At 41.7% G+C, this 20,400-nt stretch overlaps 1 protein-coding gene across 1 annotated transcript in view; it reads right to left on the minus strand.

The window, feature by feature from the left end:
• Positions 1 to 14,792: 14,792 nt before the first annotated feature.
• Positions 14,793 to 20,400, minus strand: part of LOC137653490 (uncharacterized) — a 33,214-nt gene continuing 27,606 nt past the window's right edge. Inside the window, exon 4 of the mRNA XM_068386935.1 lies at positions 14,793 to 15,389. Coding sequence (XP_068243036.1) covers positions 15,100 to 15,389 — 290 coding nt within the window. The 3' untranslated portion in view covers positions 14,793 to 15,099. The remainder of the gene's footprint in view (positions 15,390 to 20,400) is intronic.

Genomic DNA, 20,400 nt, shown 5'->3' on the forward strand with positions numbered 1-20,400 from the left:
CTTCGAGTATGGATGTCAAAACCTTGTGGATTCTACATTTGAAAGAAAATAATTTTTGATCTGCTTGTCAACGTTATTGCCTGTTGAGTAGCAGAATAAATGACATAATCAGGTTGTAAATTCATATCACATCAAGTACAGTATTAGAAAAATCTTTTTCTGGTTAGATTTCTTAAACATTATCAATAAATAATAAATTTTTATGATTTGGAAGTACAATATATAAAGATACAATGAGGAGATTAAAAGGAAAGCTATATGCTCAGCCCTTTGTGTTATTCTGTATGGTTTGTTCAAGGTATTTTATACATACATACATATACCAAGGCACTTCCCCCAATTTTGAGGGGTAGTCGACATCAAACAAATGAAACAAAAAAGGGGACGTCTCCCCTCTATGTTCCTCCCAGCCTGATGAGTGACTCAACCGAGTTTGGCTGGTACTGTTAGGGTGGCAGGGTCACAGCCCACCCTCACACATTATCCACCACAGATGAAGCTTCATAATGCTGAATCCCCTACTGCTGCTACCTCCGCAGTCATCCAAGGCACTGGAGGAAGCAGCAGTGCCCACTGGAACTGCGTCACAATCGCTCGCCATTCATTCCTATTTCTAGCACGCTCTCTTGCCTCTCTCACATCTATCCTCCTAACACCCAAAGCTTCCTTCACTCCATCCATCCATCCACCCAAACCGTGGCCTTCCTCTTGTACTTCTATCAACTCTTGCATTCATCACCTTCTTTAGCAGACAGCCATTTACCATTCTCTCAACATGGCCAAACCACCTCAACACATTCATATCCACTCTAGCTGCAAACTCATTTCTTACACACGTTTTCACCCTCACTACTTCGTTCCTAACCCTATCTACTCAAGATACACCAGCCATACTCCTTACCATCTCAAACACATTCAATTTCTGTCTCCGTCACTTTCATTCCCCACAACTCCGATCCATACAACACAATTGGTACAATCACTTTCTCTACAGAACTCTCTTTACATTCATGCCCAACCCTCTATTTTTTATTACTCCCTTAACTGCCCCCAACACTTTGCAATCTTCATTATCTCTGACGTACATCTGCTTCCAATCCAACATTTGCTGCAACAACAAACCCCAAGTACTTAAACTGATCCACCTCCTCAAGTAACTTTCCATTCAACATGACATTCAACCTCGCACCACCTTCCCTTCTCGTACATCTCATAACCTTACTCTTACCCACATTAACTCTCAACTTCCTTCTCTCACACACCCTTCTAAATCCTGTCACTAATTGGTCGAGCTTCTCTTCCGCGTCTGCAACCAGTACAGTATCATCCGCAAACAACAACTGATTTACCTCCCATTCATGGTCATTCTCGTCTACCAGTTTCAAACCTTGTCCAAGCACTTGAGCATTCACCTCTCTCACCACTCCATCAACATACAAGTTAAATAACACGGTGACATCACACATCCCTGTCTCAGTCCCACTCTCACCAGAAACCAATTGCTCACTTCATTTCCTATCCTAACACATGCTTTACTACCTTTGTAGAAACTTTTCACTGCTTGCAACAACCATCCACCAACTCCATATAACCTCATCACATTCCACATTGCTTCCCTATCAACTCTATCATACGCTTTCTCCAGATCCATAAACGCAACATACACATCCTTACTTTTTACTAAATATTTCTTGCATATCTGCCTAACTGTAAAAATCTGATTCATACAACCCCTACCTCTTCTAAAACCAGCCTGTACTTCTAAGATTACATTCTCTGTTTTATCCTTAATCCTATTAATCAGTACTCTACCCAACACTTTTCCAACTACACTCAACAAACTAATACCCCTTGAATTACAACACTCATGCACATCTCCCTTACCCTTGTATAGTGGTACAATACACGCACAAACCCAATCTACTGGTACCATTGACAACACAAAACTCATATAATAAGAATATTTTGAATTATGATACAGATTACACTTTGTTGTAAAAAAATCTTTTTATCTTGTATACTTTTCTTTTCAATATATAAAACAGATTCTTTGTTACAGGAAATGGTAAACACTTAAAAGCAATACTTTAGAGATCTAATGATTACTGGTAACCATCACAAAATATTGTTTATAAAAATTAAATTTTTTGGGGTCCACCTGAAATCTGGCGCAACTGTAAAGTACCATTTGCTAGATTAACAGCACTGAAAGCATCTTTAGTATAACTTGAGCAGCGTGTCATTGCATTCATATTGTGAGGTAAACTAAGTGAGTTAATAATTTGGTAATTACAGTAAAAGACAGCACTTTAAAAATCTTTTTAGACCAAGAGCAACCTTAATGTTTAAGCCCTTTCGTACTGGCAAAATGCACTTTGCTGTTATTGGTATATGCATCCTAGGGATATCACTGTTTTTTACACTTCTTTCATTATCTAGTAATCACCCTGCAAGATAATACAAAAGCGCAACAATCAAACTTTTACAGATATGTGGCTATTTAAGCATTTACAGATGATGTGATCATTGTAGCAGAAAGCAGGTCAGAGAAATACAAAACCAAACCTCTGACAATACAGTTGTCTATGAAATTGCAGGTGATATGGTTATTGTGGATGAAAGCAAGTCATAATTGAAAGTCTGGCAGTGGGTATATTGATATAGCATATTAGCTCCAAGTAACTTAAGAGAGAAGTGATATAATGGCTCATATTATTGCTTAAATCCCTTTGAAAACTGAAGTTGTCTTGCAAAGTCTATACAAGATAAATCTAAATTGAAAGCATCCTTATGTTAAAATAAAAAAAAAGTTTGTTTTAAGGCCATTGCATTACCACAAATTAATCTTCTCACTTTAACTACTCAAAAAATGAATCTTCATGATAGTGGAGATAAAAGCATGACAAAAAGTGATCAAGTGTAGAAAACAATCTTTAGGTCAACCTTCTTTGCTACATTTCTTTGACTTGTTATTAGAAAGCAGATTTTAAACCAGGCAGATGCATAACAATCTGGATTGAATGTCACTCCCTCTTGTGCACTCTTTTCAGTAGAACATAATTAAGCGGAAAAGTAGACGGGCTCTACTGTATTTTCTATTCTCCTAACGAGGCAGTAGCAGTTGCTACTACAGTTGCAATATTAGTCTCTTGATAGCATGTATGTGCCTGGGAAGTGTTTTTTACCTATGCTTTATCCAGGGCGTTTATCATAGATTATACAGCTATTGGTACTCCAGAAGGGGGAATGGGACAACTCGATGCCAGCCCAACTCAATGTGGCTACCTCGATTCCAAGAACTACCTATTGAGAACCATTTGTTTTCGCTTAACTAATACTTTTATATTTTCTTGCACGTAGTTATCGTGTTGGCCGCCAGACCTTGATTATGAAGGTGGACAAAGAAGGACAGACAGAAGTTAATTGAAATTTCTTTCAGTCCTTTTGCTTTCACGAACGCAATTCACTTTTTCCGAGAAGACTCATATTGTCTTCTAGTTGACTTAAACTTGTATTCTTCTAAGAATTCTATATTGCCTTCTGAGATCCTAAGTCTTTTTCTAACCCCTAGGGAAAGAAAATCATGAAATGAAGGGTTCGGGTTCTCGGTGATTAAACGAAGGCAATCAATTTCTGAACCTTCTGAAATAGACCTAGGTTCAGAACTAGGGCCAGCCTCGGCTTCAGTTCCTTCATTAAGGAGGACAGATTGCTCTTGGGCTACTCGGGAGCCAATAGAGCTACTCCCCCTTAGAAGTATCTGAGCCTGTTGAGGACCTTCAGCAGGTGATTGGATGGGATGAACGGGAATACCTGAGTCCATCCCTTCCATACTAGAGACATGCTGTCTATAAACTCCACAAGAGGATCCTCGTATGGGGCTACATAACGAGGTAGTTTCTTGAAGACGCTTGTGATGAAGAGGTCGATCTGCAGTTCCGGGACTTGTTCCCATGTGGGAGGGAATGGGTCTGCGTCCATGGACCATTCCAACTCTTATTGGCTTGAACCGAAATAGAGCATCCACTGTCACATTGTGGATCAATTGTATATGAACTGCTGACAGGTGCCATTCCTTTAAGAAAGGGATGGTTAACTTCACTTAGACTGTATGAGACGTTCCTTAGCATTGTCGATTGCGACGTCTCATTATCGCTTCGGTGTCCCAGATCAGTCGAAGGAAGTCTGATCTGTGTAGAGAGAGCTTCCCCACTCATGACAGGACCAGCATAGTCTTGGGACTTTCGGGCTTTGACTTTTGTTAGAGAAGCGATTAAAGAGGGATCGATATCGGTCTTTTTAGATCTCTTCAAGCATTTGATGCGTATTTTCTCCAGGCTCTTGACGCATCTTTCCACTGTGCTCTTAGCACTAGGTCTGTCACTATTGCGAACTGGGGAGAGTTCAGAGCTTCTCCCTGTTAGCGTCTTGGAAAACTGACTGATTACCCGAGTCTCTTGACCGACCTTGCTATCTCCTTTTATATTCCCAAGGGAAAGGAGAGTTGAAGTGACCACAGGCTTCAATGGTTTCTCAGCCATTGAAACCTTTGAGCTGGAGAGAATCGAGACTTCTATAAGCTTATCTTGCATCCGCGATGTCCCGGGAGCCGGGTCATTTCCTTGGATGCACATAGACCAGCCACTTCGAGTGCTGCCCACCCCACCCTCTCGTCCGGGTACATTGTTGCCTGAACCATTTCTAGGCTGTGTTTTACGTGACTAGGTCTACCAATCCTATGAAGATATTTAGGACTGTGTCTAGTCCGACACGTATCTTTCCTAGGATGTACGTTACTATCTGTAACTTGAATCCTAGTTAGGAGGGGAGGGGGTGATTGACTGGAAGTTTCCTAAGGACACCTTTCAAGTCTGACAAGACTACAAACACCCCTTTTGAAACAAGGTCCATATGTTCAGAAGGATTAACATTCTGAACTTGCTCATTTATGTGAACTTGTTGGGTGGCGACAAGTTCAGAATGACTCCGAGATTTCTTGAGTCCTTCTCGTGAACACAAAACAGCCTTCCCTGGAACTTGATGGACTATAGTTTCCTTACCACCTGTATGCTCTAAAGCTCTCAGGTATACTCCTCCAGGAGGGTTTTGGATTGTAGGATAAGGAAAGGAAATAATGGTGGATACATTTCTGTTTCCCATCATAGTCCCATCTTGATTAGGCCTTGGACCCAAGGATCGAAGGTCCGATGATCCTGAAGGAACCTCCCTCCTACCAGAAGGATCTTCATGCTTCGAATAATCAGTAGGTTTAAACTTTTGACCACCTGCCTGTAGCACCGTGGTCACTGGAACTGTGGGATGTTGTTGAACAGCCCGGATATTTCCAGCTTTTCCCGTCTTCTTTTTAGGTTGGGGACCCACAACCATGGAAGATTTTCTCTTTGAAAGGATGCCCCACTTTTGGAGAAGACTTATGTTCTCCATGGTGGCACTCTTAATCACTTTCTTAACTACCTCGTCTGGGAAGAGGTCTTTACCCCAAATGTTGGAAGATATTAGCTTCCTTGTTTCGTGTTTCACTATTGCAGCAGCTAACACAAACTCTTTACATGCTCTCCTGGCCTTCATAAAGGCGTAAAGGTCCTTCACTAAGGCAGCCATATGCATTTTGGCTAGGACCATGAGCATGTCTGGGGTATTTTGATAGGTTGAACACAACTCTCTCTAGTTTTGTAGAGAAAGGGAGGCTGCAAGTCTCTCCTTTGTCTCTTGGTCATTATACAAGAGAAACTCTGATAGTTTAGGGAGACGTTCGTTAAATTGTCGACTGGCGACATCCGCATCTAATCTTCCTACTGAGAAAGTTAAATGGACTTCCTTCCAGTCCTCCTCCTGTCTGGGAAAAGCTGATGACAGAGGCTTGCACTCCTCGAGTGCAGGACATGGCCTACCCGCCTCCACTGCCTTGGCAATAGATTTAAATGCCTTCCCCATAAAGGGGAATGAGATTGAAGCAGGAGCAAGAAAGGAAGGGTGCCTGTTATCCAGTGAGAATACCTTCGACTTCGAGTAACCCGCCTTTTTCAGGCTGCTTGACAGGATAGCCTGTGCTTTATCATGGTCGAGAATCATGACCTCCTTCGATTCCGTTCCTTTTCTTGACTTTGGTTCATACCTCAGTCGAACAAAACAGTTAAGGAAAGCATCAAAGCTTGGCCAAAACTGGATTTTGTCCAAAGGAACAGCACCCATCTTTTCTGAGATGTAGAGTTTGCCATTTAAAATCGGCATCAGCTCCGCAAACCTCCAGGGATTGGTTTTGGAGCATGTCGGTAGGTTTTGATGCATGGGTTGTTTGAATGACCCTTGGGAAGCGACAAGAGAAGCTTTGCGAGGCTCTATCTTGCATTTTACTTCCTGCTTTTCATCTTTTTTATGAAAGCGCTCTATTAGATTATTCACTTGGGCACATAATTGTTTCATTCTATCTAATAGAGGGGTAGAAGACGAAGATGTCGACGTTAATGGCTCTAGAGCCGGCATAGGCGGAGGCAATTCTGACAACATTTTCTACTTCTACCCCCGGGCACTTTCTGCCCTCCTTCCCAAAGGCTATCTGGCTGTCGGGGGATGTAATTGGTGCCTGAGGCACCACTATTTCCTTACTTGCCTTCGGAAATAGTAGCTTACGCATCTTATCATTAGGTAGGTAAGGTCCTGGAGAGATTTTCTGGAAGCCTCTCACCCAGTTGCGTAATTTGTATTGAGCTGTATCCCTAGTCTCTATAGACGTGGGATTCTCGAAACCTTCGGACATTAATGTCCGACATATATTGCAAACTTGTGGGTTCCAATAATTTAGGGATTCGGAAATAATATTGCAGGGGGCATGAAACCTGCAAGTATCATGACCGTAAAAATACTCTTGGCCATGCAGAAGACTGCAGCATAAGTCATCTGGTGTTCCTCCTGTAAAGAAAGGAAAACAGAATGAGTATATAGTGGATTATCTCACTGATAATCAACATCTTTTAACAGAATAGCTTAGGATAGTAAGCTATAAAGGGATAGTAGGAGACACATGCTTGTGTACCCCCTGCAAGCAAATGCTGTTACCTCCCCTCAGTATTAACTATAGGGAGATTCCTCTATCAAGGAACTCCAACTAAAAGGGCTCTTACCCCTAGGGGTAGGGAAGTACAAATTCACTGTCCCTTTTTATTCTTAACACTGTGGGGTCAGGATGACTGATTCTCAATCAGAATATTGAAGAAATACTATTCTTTCAATATAGGAGCGGTACCAGTAGAAGCTCGTGCAAGGGTACCCAAGCTATGTTAGAAATAACTACTGTATAATCGTACTGTAGTTTTCTATTTGCAGTATATATATATTGCAAATTACTGGCTACTGTACAATTATATATTGTAGTTCAGCCAGTATGCTGTTTTTGTAGCAGGCATTTGATAGCACGGTCCAGTTGGCATGATGCCAACTGGACTAGGGAAAAATAAAGACATATTTGTGTATCCCACCCAACCTATTTGCCGTGGCCTTCCTTACAATATTAAAACAGAGTTTCCTGATCAGGGAGACTCAAGGATAAAGGCTCTACCCTTTAAGGGTTAGGAGTGTAACACCCCGGCCTTGAAAATATTTAATATTGTAGGGTAACCCAAAAACTGATTTCTAATCAGAATATTGAAGAAATTATATTCATTCAATATGGGATTGGGCTCAGCAAATACCTGTGTAGGGATACCCAAGATATATTGGAAATAACTACTAGTATAATATATATAGTAGTTTTCTATCTGCAGTACATTCTATACTGACGATATACTGGCTACCTGTATAGCATATACTGTAGTTCAGCCGGCATGTCGCCAGCATAGCTATATCTTGCCGGCATATCCAGCATGCTAGCTAGAAGAGAGAGAGATAGCATAGAGTAAAGGCTACTCCTTACTGTGTATGTATACAGTAATTAACGATGTAAAAGTCTCATTTTACTTCCTTTCTCCAGAAAGAAGGTTCAAATGGAAGGGGAGAATGTACCATTCAGGCTTCCATACAGCCACAGTACTATTGCTGGCAAGGTGCCGCCGATACACTGCCGGCAAGGTGCCGCCGATGCACTGCTGGCAGGCTAGCCTCCGGCAGTACCAGTATAGTCGGCGTGCTGCCGTCTGAGTTAGCACGTATCTGTGCTGGGCTGGCCGGCGGTACTCCGGCAACAGAACCTGTGGCTAGCAGTCCAAGGGAGAACTGAAGAACCTTGGGGACAGAAGGGACTTCCCACTCACAGCCATCATGGCTGCCGGAAGCAGCCAGCCACTGGCAGAGATCATAGTTGCCGACAGATGATGTGGCTACCGGCAGTATGCATTGCCGCCGGCAGTTGAAAGACACATGGTCACCGCCATTCAACATGGCCACCGGCAGTTATCATGGCTGCCTGCAGCTAACATAGCTACCGGCAGCCGCACAACGGCCGTAGAGAGGGAGTCTGGCCGGCCCAGGCAACCCACCGGCAACGGTAAGGTTGCAGGACGCCGGCCCAGTGAAAGACAATGGCTCGGCCATCATAAAGTGAACAGAGGGGGAGGGAACAGGGTCCTGTATAAGGTGTGGAAGGAGCTGGCAAAGTTGTCAGTCCTACCACACCTTAAAGAAACTCTGTTTCAGTATTGGCAGTATCCTAGGTGACAGGAGAGACTCGGTTTTCCAACCTTTAGATTGCCAATACAGTTAAGGAGACGGTGGCATTGCCGCCTCCTCTCAACAAGAGAGAAACAGAGTTCTAGTGCCGCCGCCATCCTAGGTAAAAGAAGAATACTATTCTTCAGCCTAGGGGGCTGCGAGGCCAGGACTAGTCTTCTAGACCGCAAAGAGAAATTGGTATCCTACCATCACTTCAAGTGCGGCTAGGGAGGGCTAGCCTCCAATGTCGGCAGCCTAGCCGGCAGGGGAATGATGGTATCCTACAACCCATTCACCCTGCCGGAAGGTCGCTGACACAAGACTAAATACTCTGAGATTCTGACTGAATCCCAAAACCTGCTGGTAAACCACAACCTGCGGTTAAGGGAAGAGACGGAAAAACCCTAGGCTAGTCATGCCTGAATAAAATTCAGGGCACGACCCACTATGGTTGTAGCCTGAAGCTACGCTCAGAGGGAAGGAGAGATTACCCTTAGATTTCCATGGAGACGTGTTATGTTTCATATAATTCTTGGAGATATCTATCTCCACTTGAATTGAAAAACAATACACGAGGGTAACCGGGGAAATGTCTGAACATATAATAAAACGCCTAGGTTAGGTTACCTAGGCGAGACGAGATCTTGGTTACCTAACTCGCCGAAACTCTAACTATACGATCGACATGGAAAAGGAAATAATGCACATTATAAATATCTTTACAAGTATAATTTGCCTAAATAACTTACATAATTAATTAATTAATGCTATTTGAAACCAGAAAAAGTCTTTCTACTAACTAAATAACACATGCCTAACGAACGACATTGCCCATGGTGTCTCCAGTAACAGGCCTAGCTCCTAGGCACAATAAATTACTCTAATTCACTGTAAAACAGGAGCTAAAATATACTCATTGTAAAGACCCGATACTCAACTTCCCAGAGGCGGATGATGGAGAAAGCATAATTACAATCCTTGAAAACGATCGAAAAAGTTAGATCAACAGGGAACACCACCGAGAGAAATCGCTACAAAATAAGGAATGTCCGCCATCTTAGAGATGGCGCTGTTGTCATACTCAATAGTAGTACGAGAACGGGGGTATCCTTGATACGGCTCCCCTTCTATAATGCCACACCCCCCTCGAAGCGTAAACGTGAAAATTGCTATGTGGCGTGTCAAGATTACGTCCTCTGATATTATGCGACATCCTCGAGAGAAATTTTAAGGATATTCGCGCCAGGAGTTAGAATTCTGGATACCTAAAGGTAAAATTCTCTGGGAATATCACTGTACTGTAGTACATATATCCCTTAGGAAGCTACTTTAAGGATCTTCAATCAGGATGACATGGCTTGAGCCCAAAAATAATACTGTAATAATAACCATGGATAAGCTTGGGATGATTGGCCAAAAATGCCCAGCTCTTTCTTTCCTCTTCCCCTCCCTCTATGGGGCAATAGCTCTTGCGGTACTCTGTAAAGCTGACCTCCACTGTCTGCTGGTATAGCAGTTTCCCTTGTGTAACCTAGTACAGGTACAGTAGTCATCGACTTTCGACCGAGATAGGGACCGATAGATTCGTCGTAAGTCGATGTGGACAGTGTCGAACTTAAAAAGTAAAGTTTCCATAAATTTATTATGCTGCGTTATGATTCGGCAATCATCCAAATCATATTTCATCTATATTTTTGGACTCATTTAATTTTCTTGTTTCATAGGATTAACATATGCTCTATTAAAGCATTTATGTATTCTATTTTTCAAATTCGGAAGTATTTTAACTAAACAATTATAAACTTTTTTTTATAAACCTTTGCTTGTGATCAGCTGATCTGAAGGTCCCGCTACCGTATTGAGAGACTATTGTTTTATATAATTTCTTAATTTATTCGAAATATCTTTGAGGAATATTACATTAGCATCAATGTGTTACAGGATATCAAGAGTTTTCATAGGTAGTAGGTTGGCCAGGGCACAAGCCTCCTATTGAGACTCTACGGCTAGTGTGTTATTTGGGTCCTTTGACTGGCCAGACAATAGTACATTGAATCCTTCTCTCTGGTTATGGCTAACATTTTCTTTGCTTATTCTTCTCTCTGGTTATGGCTAACATTTCCTTTGCTTATACATACACCAATAGTGTGGCCTTTTCTTTCCACCTTCTCCTCTGACCTCATACACTTTAGGCAACACTGAGAATACCAAACAATTCTCCTTTGCATTAGTGGTTAACCTCTGCATTTTAATTGTTCAGTGGCTACTTTCCTCTGGGTAAAGGTAGAAGGGACACTTTTAACTTAGGTAAGCAGCTCTTATAAGAGAAGGACACAACCATCATTCTCTAGTCTTGGGAAGTGACATAGCCTTGGGGTAGAGTTCTCTTGCTTGATGGTACACTCGGGTAAACTGTTCTATCTTGTTCATCTTTCTCTGGTTTTTTAAAGTTTTCTAATTTACATATGTAATTACGTAATGTTGTTACTGTTCCTGGTATATTTTATGTTATTTGTTGGTTGCTTCTCTTATAGTTTATTTCCTTATTTCCTTTCCTCACCGAGCAACATTTCCTGCTTTTCCAATTATGGTTGTAATTTACCAAGTAATAATAATGTTAGTTATCATATAAATACATAATCTCTTCCCATGTGTGTGTTTGCAATTCATTTTGATTTAATTATTAAACCTTCATATTTCATTAGACAGTTTTGTTTCATTGCATTTTATTAAAGAATGTTTGTATTCTATTTTTCAAATTTGGGAGCATTTCAATAATTAACAATTACTTTTGTGTTACTTTGGTAGTCATCAGCTGATCTTAAGGTCATGCTATCGTAGTGCAATTATGGGAAAATATGAATAACACTTGTTTATGCAATTTTCTCAATATCAAAATATCTTATGACTTCGTTTCTTAAATTTACGATAAGTAGTATTGTTCTCATAACCGATACACACCACTGAAGAACTTTATATCGTTACTTGATGTTTCAATGATGGGATTAAGATCACTCGCTATTTATACACCAAAAGTAAATTGTTCCCTTTGCTAGGACGGCTTTCACCAGAAATATGATGTCACAGGACCTGTGATGTGAACTTGACAGATATTTTGCAAGACCCTTTTTCTTTTTTCTTGCAAGAATTGAAAGAAAATAACTTACCAAATAAGATTATTCCATAATATAGTGTAATGTAAAAGAAAATATATTCTAAGAAAAATATTAATCCTATTAGTGTGCTTTTGTTGGATAAATATCGATCTATTGCCAAATGAAATAAAGTTAGCGTGGTCAAATTTACATTAATTTGTACCAGTAATAATCGATACAGACCCCCCAAAATACTTTGTGTCGTTACTTGATATTTTTATTATGGGAATACCAATTGTTAGCAAATCACTTTATTGCCATTTCGCTTTCCGCCAAAAAATATGAAGTCACCAGACATATGATATAAACTGAAAATGGATACTGTATATCAATAAAAGATACATACATACATACATACATACATATACCAAGGCACTTCCCCCAATTTTGGGGGTAGCAGGCATCAAACAAAGGAAACAAAAAAGGGGACCTCTCCTCTCTATGTTCCTCCCAGCCTGACAAGGGACTCGACTGAGTTTGGTGAGTACTGCGAGGGTCCCACAGCCCACCCTCCCCCGTTATCCACCACAGATGAAGCTTCATTACGCTGAATCCCCTACTGCAGCTACCTCCGCGGTCATCTAAGGCACCAGAGTTAACAGCAGGCCATACCGGAACTACAGCACAATCGCTCGCCATTCATTCTTATTTCTAGCATGCTCTCTTGACTCTCTCACATCTATCCTCCTATCACCCAGAGCTGTCTTCAATCCATCCATCCACCCAAACTTTGGCCTTCCTCTTGTACTTCTCCCATCAACTCTTGCATTCATCACTTTCTTTAGCAGACAACCATTTTCCATTCTCTCAACATGGCCAAACCACCTCAACACATTCATATCCACTCTAGCTGCTAACTCATTTCTTACACCCATTCTCACCCTCACTACTTCGTTCCTAACCCTATCTACTCGAAATACACCAGCGTTACATCCTTAGACACTTCACCTCAAACATTTAATTTCTGTCTCTTCGTCACTTTCATTCCCCACAACTCCAATCCATAAATCACAGTTGGTTCTCATACAGAACTCTCTTTACATTCATGCCCAACCCTCTATTTTTTTACTGCTCCCTTAACTGCCCCTAACACTTTGCATCCTGCATTCACTCTCTGCCATACATCTGCTTCCACTCCACCATTTGCTGCAACAACAGACCCCAAGTACTTAAACTGATCCACCTCCTCAAGTAACTCTCCATTCAACATGACATTCAACCTTGCACCACCTCCCCTTCTCATACATCTAATAACCTTACTCTTACCCACATTAACTCTCAATTTCCTTCTCTCACACCGCAAACAACCGATTTACCTCCCATTCATGGTCATTCTCTTCTACCAGTTTCAATCCTTGTCCAAGCACTCAAGCATTCACCTCTCTCACCACTCCATCAACATAAAAGTTAAACAACCTTGGCGATATCACACATCCCTTTCTCGGCCCCACTTATCACCGGAAACCAATCGCTCACTTCATTTCCTATCCTAACACATGCTTTACTACCTTTGTAGAAACTTTTCACTGCTTGCAACAACCTTCCACCAACTCCATATAACCTCATCACATTTCACATTACTTCCCTATCAACTCTTATCATACGCTTTCTCCAGATCCATAAACGCAACATACACCTCCTTACCTTTTGCCAAATATTTCTCGCATATCTGCCTAATTGTAAAATTCTGATTCATACAACCCCTGCCTCTTCTAAAACTACCCTCTACTTCTAAGATTGCATTCTATGTTATATTCTTAATCCTCTTAATCAGTTCTCTACCATACACTTTTCAACTTCACTCGACAAACTAATACCCCTTGAATTACAACACTCATGTACATCTTCCTTACCCTTAAATAGTGATACAATACATGCACAAACCCAATCTACTGGTACCATGGACAACACAAAACACACATTAAACAATCTCGTCAACCATTCTACATCTCAGCTCTGACACCATCCGTAGCAGATGCTTTTCCTACTCTTGTTTCATCTAGTTCTCTTGTCACTTCCTCTCTTGTAATCTCTCTCATTCTCACCTATCACCAGCACCTCAACACCTGCAACAGCAATTATATCTGCCTCACTATTATCCTAAACATTCAGTAAACTTTAAAAATATTCCACCCACCTTTTCCTTGCCTCCTCTCCTTTTAACGACCTTCCATTTCCCTCTTTCACTAACTCACCAAAATAAATAAGTTAACTTTTATACAAGAAAATAGATTATTTCCATGGAAATATTTGTCCTATTAGTGTCCCGTCTCCAACAATTGTGACATCATCATTTTGGAAAAAAAGTGGTAAAGTCAAAGTCAACGACTACCTGTATAAAATTACAAACTTGTCACAGCCCCATAATTCCTGGTGAAGTGGGATTGGGTGAGGTGGGATTGGGTAAAGTCTTTGGTTACTTCTTAGATTCCTAAGTTTCTGAAAATGTGTTCCATAGATTGGCCACACTGCTAGCATCACTTATTCACCAAAATTGCTCAGGCCTTTAACCGTGCTTTGTACATCTAGTTTAGCGATGTGTCAGGATTTCTCTCATGTGCAGAGCACGTACGAGAAAACCCCTGGTAAAAAACCTGCCAAGTTAGTCAGGACTTCCACCCTCCTAATGGGTGAGTCATCCCTATCAAATAGTGAAGGAACAAATGACAAATTTGGAAGAGATTTATATTTTACCTAACCTACATTCAAGTAGCTATTTAATCAAATTGTCCCACCATCACCTGTCCCCCATAAGCCCTTCTTGCAATCAAGTGATCAAAATACACAGTTGTGTGAGAAGTGTGGCCGGGTACCCTGACTCCCCTTCCTACCCCTACCGCTATTTCACCTTCCCCGAAAAGATAATCCCTTTTAAATAGCTAAAGTTTGTACGTTAGGAAAAAATACAAATTTGTCATATGACCATTTAAAAAAACTTTAGAGTAAATCAAAGAGGATTAATGAATAAAGTACTAAATACATAAAAAAAATTCATTATAGAAGACAAATGCTAGATAAGTTTATAGATGCCTAGAGAAAACTAATAGGAAAATATTTCAAAATACAGTACAGTAATGTAAATGTCAATAATTATGATTACAGTACATACCCTGTTTTCCAGTTGACATCTTTCTTAGAGAATATTTATATAAAAGGATTTACCTTAACACTATAATGCACAATCTCTCATCGTATAATTTATCTCACTAAAATAATTGCTTCATGTAACAATTGTGTAAAAATATATTTTCCTTCATATAGTAAAAAGAAAACTAACTCCTCATAAATGCGACTTCTTTCCAACTTTTTTATGCCCACCCGCATTCTTTCTCTTTTTCCCTTGCTCTATTTCAAGTTTCATAAAGTTTGGGCGTTTCCCTTTATTAAGTGTATTTGATTTTATATCCTCCTTGACAGATCCTCCATACTTTTGCTGGTTGCCTTTCTTCATCTTCTGTTTCTTCTTTTTGTTTTTCTTTCCTTTCCGCAAGTAAGGAGCCTTCCTTTTGGGGAATGACTTTCTGATGTTAGGAAACACAGGAGCAGCAGCAACCTCCTCACCAATGTGATCTAGGATTAAAAATTAAAATTTTTACTTTCACTTGTTAACAAGTCTTAATGAACAAATCAGAATGAAAGGCCTCATCATCATTGTGTGCAATCTAATACATTACAACTTATGGCTAATACTTGACACTAATTATGTTGAAAACTACATAGTGTGATAGCTTTTTCAATTAAGAAATTTAAAACCTACGTCTGCATCTCTCCCTGTTGAAGTTATTGGGCCATTTTTTTATTAAAACCTACGTCTGCATCTCTCCCTGTTGAAGTTATTGGGCCATTGAAAAACTGAGCTATTAGCTCAGTTTTCCCAATTGCAATGAGTGTTGTAATATAAATTATAAACTTTCAATTGTTCCTGTATGAATACAAACTCCCTGTATGAATAAAAACCCCATTCTCATTCTTGACTGTAGGAGTAGAATAACGGTAAAAGCTGGAATACCGCAGTTAAAAATTTTACAAGTTGTAAACGACCGTTAGTGTAGTTACCCCGTCAGCTGCAATCCAGCTCACTTAAACCTAAATGGAATTTCAGCAATCATAGAACTTGTTTCTCTTGGGTGAGAATTTTATCCTCTTTGCATTAACTTTTTCTTTTCCTTTTTCCAGCTGTGTGTTTGCTGATTGTGTGTGATTATGCGATGTATCTTGGGATTCCCCCTAAGCCTTGTGTGATACTCATGAGCAAAGTCAAGGTAGGCCCTCATCAGTTATGCCGCTTGTGCCGAGGGCACATAAGCTCAGACATTAAACCATGTGAGGAGAGTAGGGAGTGGCCATCCTCCCAGTGGGTGGTGTTCACCAGGAGTTAGAAGAATAAAGGCAAAAAGGTTTTCCTCTTAGTTTAAGATGTCTAGGTCTCCTCTTCTCCAAGAACGTTCCTTTAGGACTCTTCCCTGCTAACTTCTTCCGGAGGGTGGTTGGAAAGAGTCAACCGACTTGTGGACAAGCTCAGGGGCAGAGAACCTCCGCCATTTCCCCCTAGTGAGACGTTGTGACTCTACTGCTTTATCTTCTCACTTTACAAAGGATATGCACTCTTCGACTGTTGTAGCCTTCCCTGGGTATTCCAGGCTCCTCATCATAGCAGAAGCTCCAATGTTTCATGGAAGGAAATATTGACAGGATATTGCTTTGATGCCATTTTCTCCTCAGCGTGCTGCTCTTGTTCATGCAGGCGTGTCTGCAAGTTGTCACCAGCTGAAGTCTCCACCTCCGGTTAACTTGTGTTAAACCTACTCTGTGTTCCATAGGAGAGCCTATCAGCTCTTCAATGCCTTCTCACAAAGCTGTCTTCACCTATGATCCTCTTCAGAGGGGAGCTAGGCTTGTTCTCTATTAGATGATCTATGCTACCTGCAAGACCTAATTCTTCTCCTGCAAGATGGTCACCAACCAACTTTTTGCCTTTCATCTTCTAGACCTCTGCTCGCTAAACCTTTGGGTCATAGGACCTTACCTGCTAGTGCTTCTTTTGCGTGCAAGGGGTTCAACTCCCCCTCTTGTAGTCCCTTGCAGGCTTCAAAGAGGATTGAGTTGCACTCCTGTGGCACTCCAGGTACATCCTCCCCTTTGCCTCACAGACAACATCAGGGCTCTAGGTCACCCTTCAGTACCTCCCTCCATCAGAGGATCCATAGATAACCTTGCCATCCTGTTGCTCTAAGAGATCTTGCTACGTTTGATTTTCACCCTCGCATTACAAGCGTTCTTCTCCTCAACGCTCACGATGGGACTTCTCCTTCACAAGCTAGACGGAGCTTGCCCTCCCATGCCAGGCGTTCTTCTAAACCATCCCGTCCATACCGTATCTTGCCGTCACACTTACTCGTCATACCTCCGCAATTGCTTGATCATTACGCAACTTACTCCTACCGTGCTACACTCCTGTGCAATCTCTTCACTCCAGCAATTAGTCAACTAGAACTTCGAACAGACAACCAAGACCTTCTCGAAGTCCTTCTCCTAAACATCACCATTCAGAGGAACTTGAACCCTCACCTGCAAGAAAGAGAGTAGGCAAAGGTAAGCTACCCCTAGGAACTGTTTCTTCATGTCTTTCAGAGGGAACTCTGCCCCATCACTCTTCGTTGGCCATTGAGAACCTTGGATTGGGCAGCATCATCTACCTTCAAGAAACTAACGCTCTAGGTCGATCCAGACCCATCTTGTTCCAGGAAGTGTCACAGGAGTCAAAACTGTCACAACACTTGTGGAGATGCCAGACCTCGTACGTATAGGGCTTCCTATCTCCTAGTGCGATTTTTTTTACAGATATTTGCAGGTTAAATCATCACTTTCTCAGGGAACATACAGAGATGGTTTATAAGCAGTGTGTTCCTCCTCCTCTCACCGCTAAGCCAAGAGGGAAAGTAAAGACCTTAATGCTAAGTGTAAGTTGACTCATCACAACAATCCCAGACCCCAGCAGCAGTTTCAGGTTTTCAGGACGAGTACCCAAGCAGGAGACCATTACCTCTACAGGTTTCTTCTCAGACTGAAGATTGCTAGGAGTGGTATGTTAACGACCTAGACCAGGAGGAAAGCAGTTCAGACAGGAAGTTGGATGTTTCAGCTGGTGATATTTCCCCAGCAGGCCAAGTCCTCTGTATAAGGATGACGAGGCTGAGCCAACCTTTGTAGCAGTACTTTAAACTATTTGGCGAGTCACCAGTGTCCTTTTCTGTAGGATTGAAGAGCCATCTTTGACTTGTTGTGCAACTCTCCTGGTGTCAAACCCAGATTTACTAGGATCTATAGGCTCCTCTCGTCTGATTTGTACCCCTATGCTCAAGATGAGGAAGTATTAATGTACCGTGTATCGGACGCTAATCGTTCTCCTCTTTCTCTAAATCCTGTGGTAGCTACGCTCACCCCAGGTTGCTCTCCAGATATATTCTCCATTCCTGTATCCTTTAGCCAGGCAGAAGCTTCTAACATGGAGTCAATCACAATTAACACTCATCAAGCTGCATCATGGATCGACAACTGGTCAAATACGGTTTGGCCATCATCCTTTCAGGAGGTAAGGATGTGGAATACTATATGTTTCAGCTGATGGGCCAATTGGGTTTTAAAATGCCGAGATGCAGTCATTGCCAGATTCCTGAAGAAGATTGGAAAGCAGGGGCATATGAACTTTAAGAATGCATCATTGTAGCACCCTTCTTTTTCCACAGCATGACATCTCTGTACCAACAGAAAACTGGCGGAAAGCAAAGCAGTACTCTGTGATGGAGGGGGCAGTTTTCTTACGGCCCCAACCCTCTATCTCGGGTGCAGCCAGACCACTGGCTCACTTTCAGTAAATCATGACGAAGGCATCAAAGATCCAGTCTATACTGAAAAAGCCAGTTCAACCTTTTCAACCCAGAAAAAGCCAGTCCAACCTTTGCAACCCAGACAGGGTCATGATCAACCCCGGAGGAGAGGTAACAGAAGAGGTAGGAACTAGCATTAGGATTGGAAGTTCCCTCACCTCACAACAAGGGGGGGGATAGCTTCAGAGGAATTGGAGGTGATGTAGGTGTCATACAGTGTAGAGGACTGTACCATATATGTCCTGCGGTCCGAGTACCACCACCCAATTCCTCCACCAATAACATCGTTGTTATACAGAGGGAGTTCTAACAAACATCACACTCTCCAACAGGAGATCCAAAAGATGAGTGAAAAGAATGCTCTCCCGAGGGTTAACATCAGGTTTCTTGGCTTCTACAGTCAACTCTTTCTTGTCAAGAAGGCATCTGTAGGCTTGAGATCCTCTACTCTGAACTTGTCATCAGGCAGACCAAGTTCAAGATGGAGAAATCAAATACAGTCGTTCAAGCCATCTGACTTGGAGACTTTCATGTCACTAGATCTGAAAGACGCATACTTTGTTCCCGATACACCCGGCAACTAGGAGGCTGCGTAAGGTAGTAGAGTCGAGTGTACCAGTTCAAGGTCCACCACTTCAATCTGTTAACAACTCCGCAGATCTTTGAGAGGTTCTTTGAACAGATATCATCTTGGGCCCACACAAATAGGATTTGTCTACTATGGTATTTGGACAACTGGCTGATGCTCAGAGACTCAGTAGAGACCTTTCTGGATCACTGAGACAGGCTTCGAGTTTTTTCAAGATCCGAGGATTGTGATTAAGGAAAATTCTGTCCTATCACCGACTCGGATACTGATGTACTTGGGGTAAGATCGGTCAAATCTCAGAAGAGGGTGTCCCCGGGCAGTAGCTTTCCCGGAAATCAGTCTCTTCATGGATGCTTTCATTGAAGGGTGCCCTCCCCCTGGCCTGCAGTTAATGTCAGGAAAGTAGTTGGAACTAATCGTTTGCAGATCATCAATTTTCTCAAGATGATTGATTGATTTAAAGTTTTCAGGCATCCTGACATCTGAGGTCATTTTCTCAAGATGAAGGCAGCAAAGTTATCATTGCAGCATTTTTTCTACCTAGTGCTGATGAGCAACACCACCACCATAGTATCCTACATCTGCAAAAAAGGAGGCACAGTTTCCCATCAGCTTTGCCAGCTGGCTGCAGAAATTCTTCAGTGAGCAGAGGACAATGTAATTTCTCAGGCATAAGGAACTTCATAGTGGATCAGCTGAGCAGGACTCGGAGAATTGGTGGAAAATGGTCTTTGAGTTGTCAGATAGCAACCGAGGTAAATTATTTTGTGGGGTATCTGTTGATCCTGGTCAGCTCCTACTGTGTCCTGTTAGGGTATTGAGGAGTTATCTTAAGCGTACCACGATAGCTTGACCTCGCCTGCAGAACCTATTAATGAGCTCAGGGAAAATCAAGAAGAAATTTCAAAAAACACCATCTACTAGTTATTTCCAGATCCCTGGAATCCTCCACAACAAATTCTTGTATCAAGGCCCATGGCATCCAGAGCCATTGCAGCCTCCTTAGCCTTCAAGAAAACGTGTATCACACGCTGATAAGGCAGGGGTTTGAAAGACACACTACCTAAACAGCCCATTACCCTAGGGATGTGACCCACAAGACTAT

The sequence above is a fragment of the Palaemon carinicauda genome, chromosome 14 (genome assembly GCF_036898095.1).
Source record: "Palaemon carinicauda isolate YSFRI2023 chromosome 14, ASM3689809v2, whole genome shotgun sequence".
NCBI classification, from domain to species: domain Eukaryota; kingdom Metazoa; phylum Arthropoda; class Malacostraca; order Decapoda; family Palaemonidae; genus Palaemon; species Palaemon carinicauda.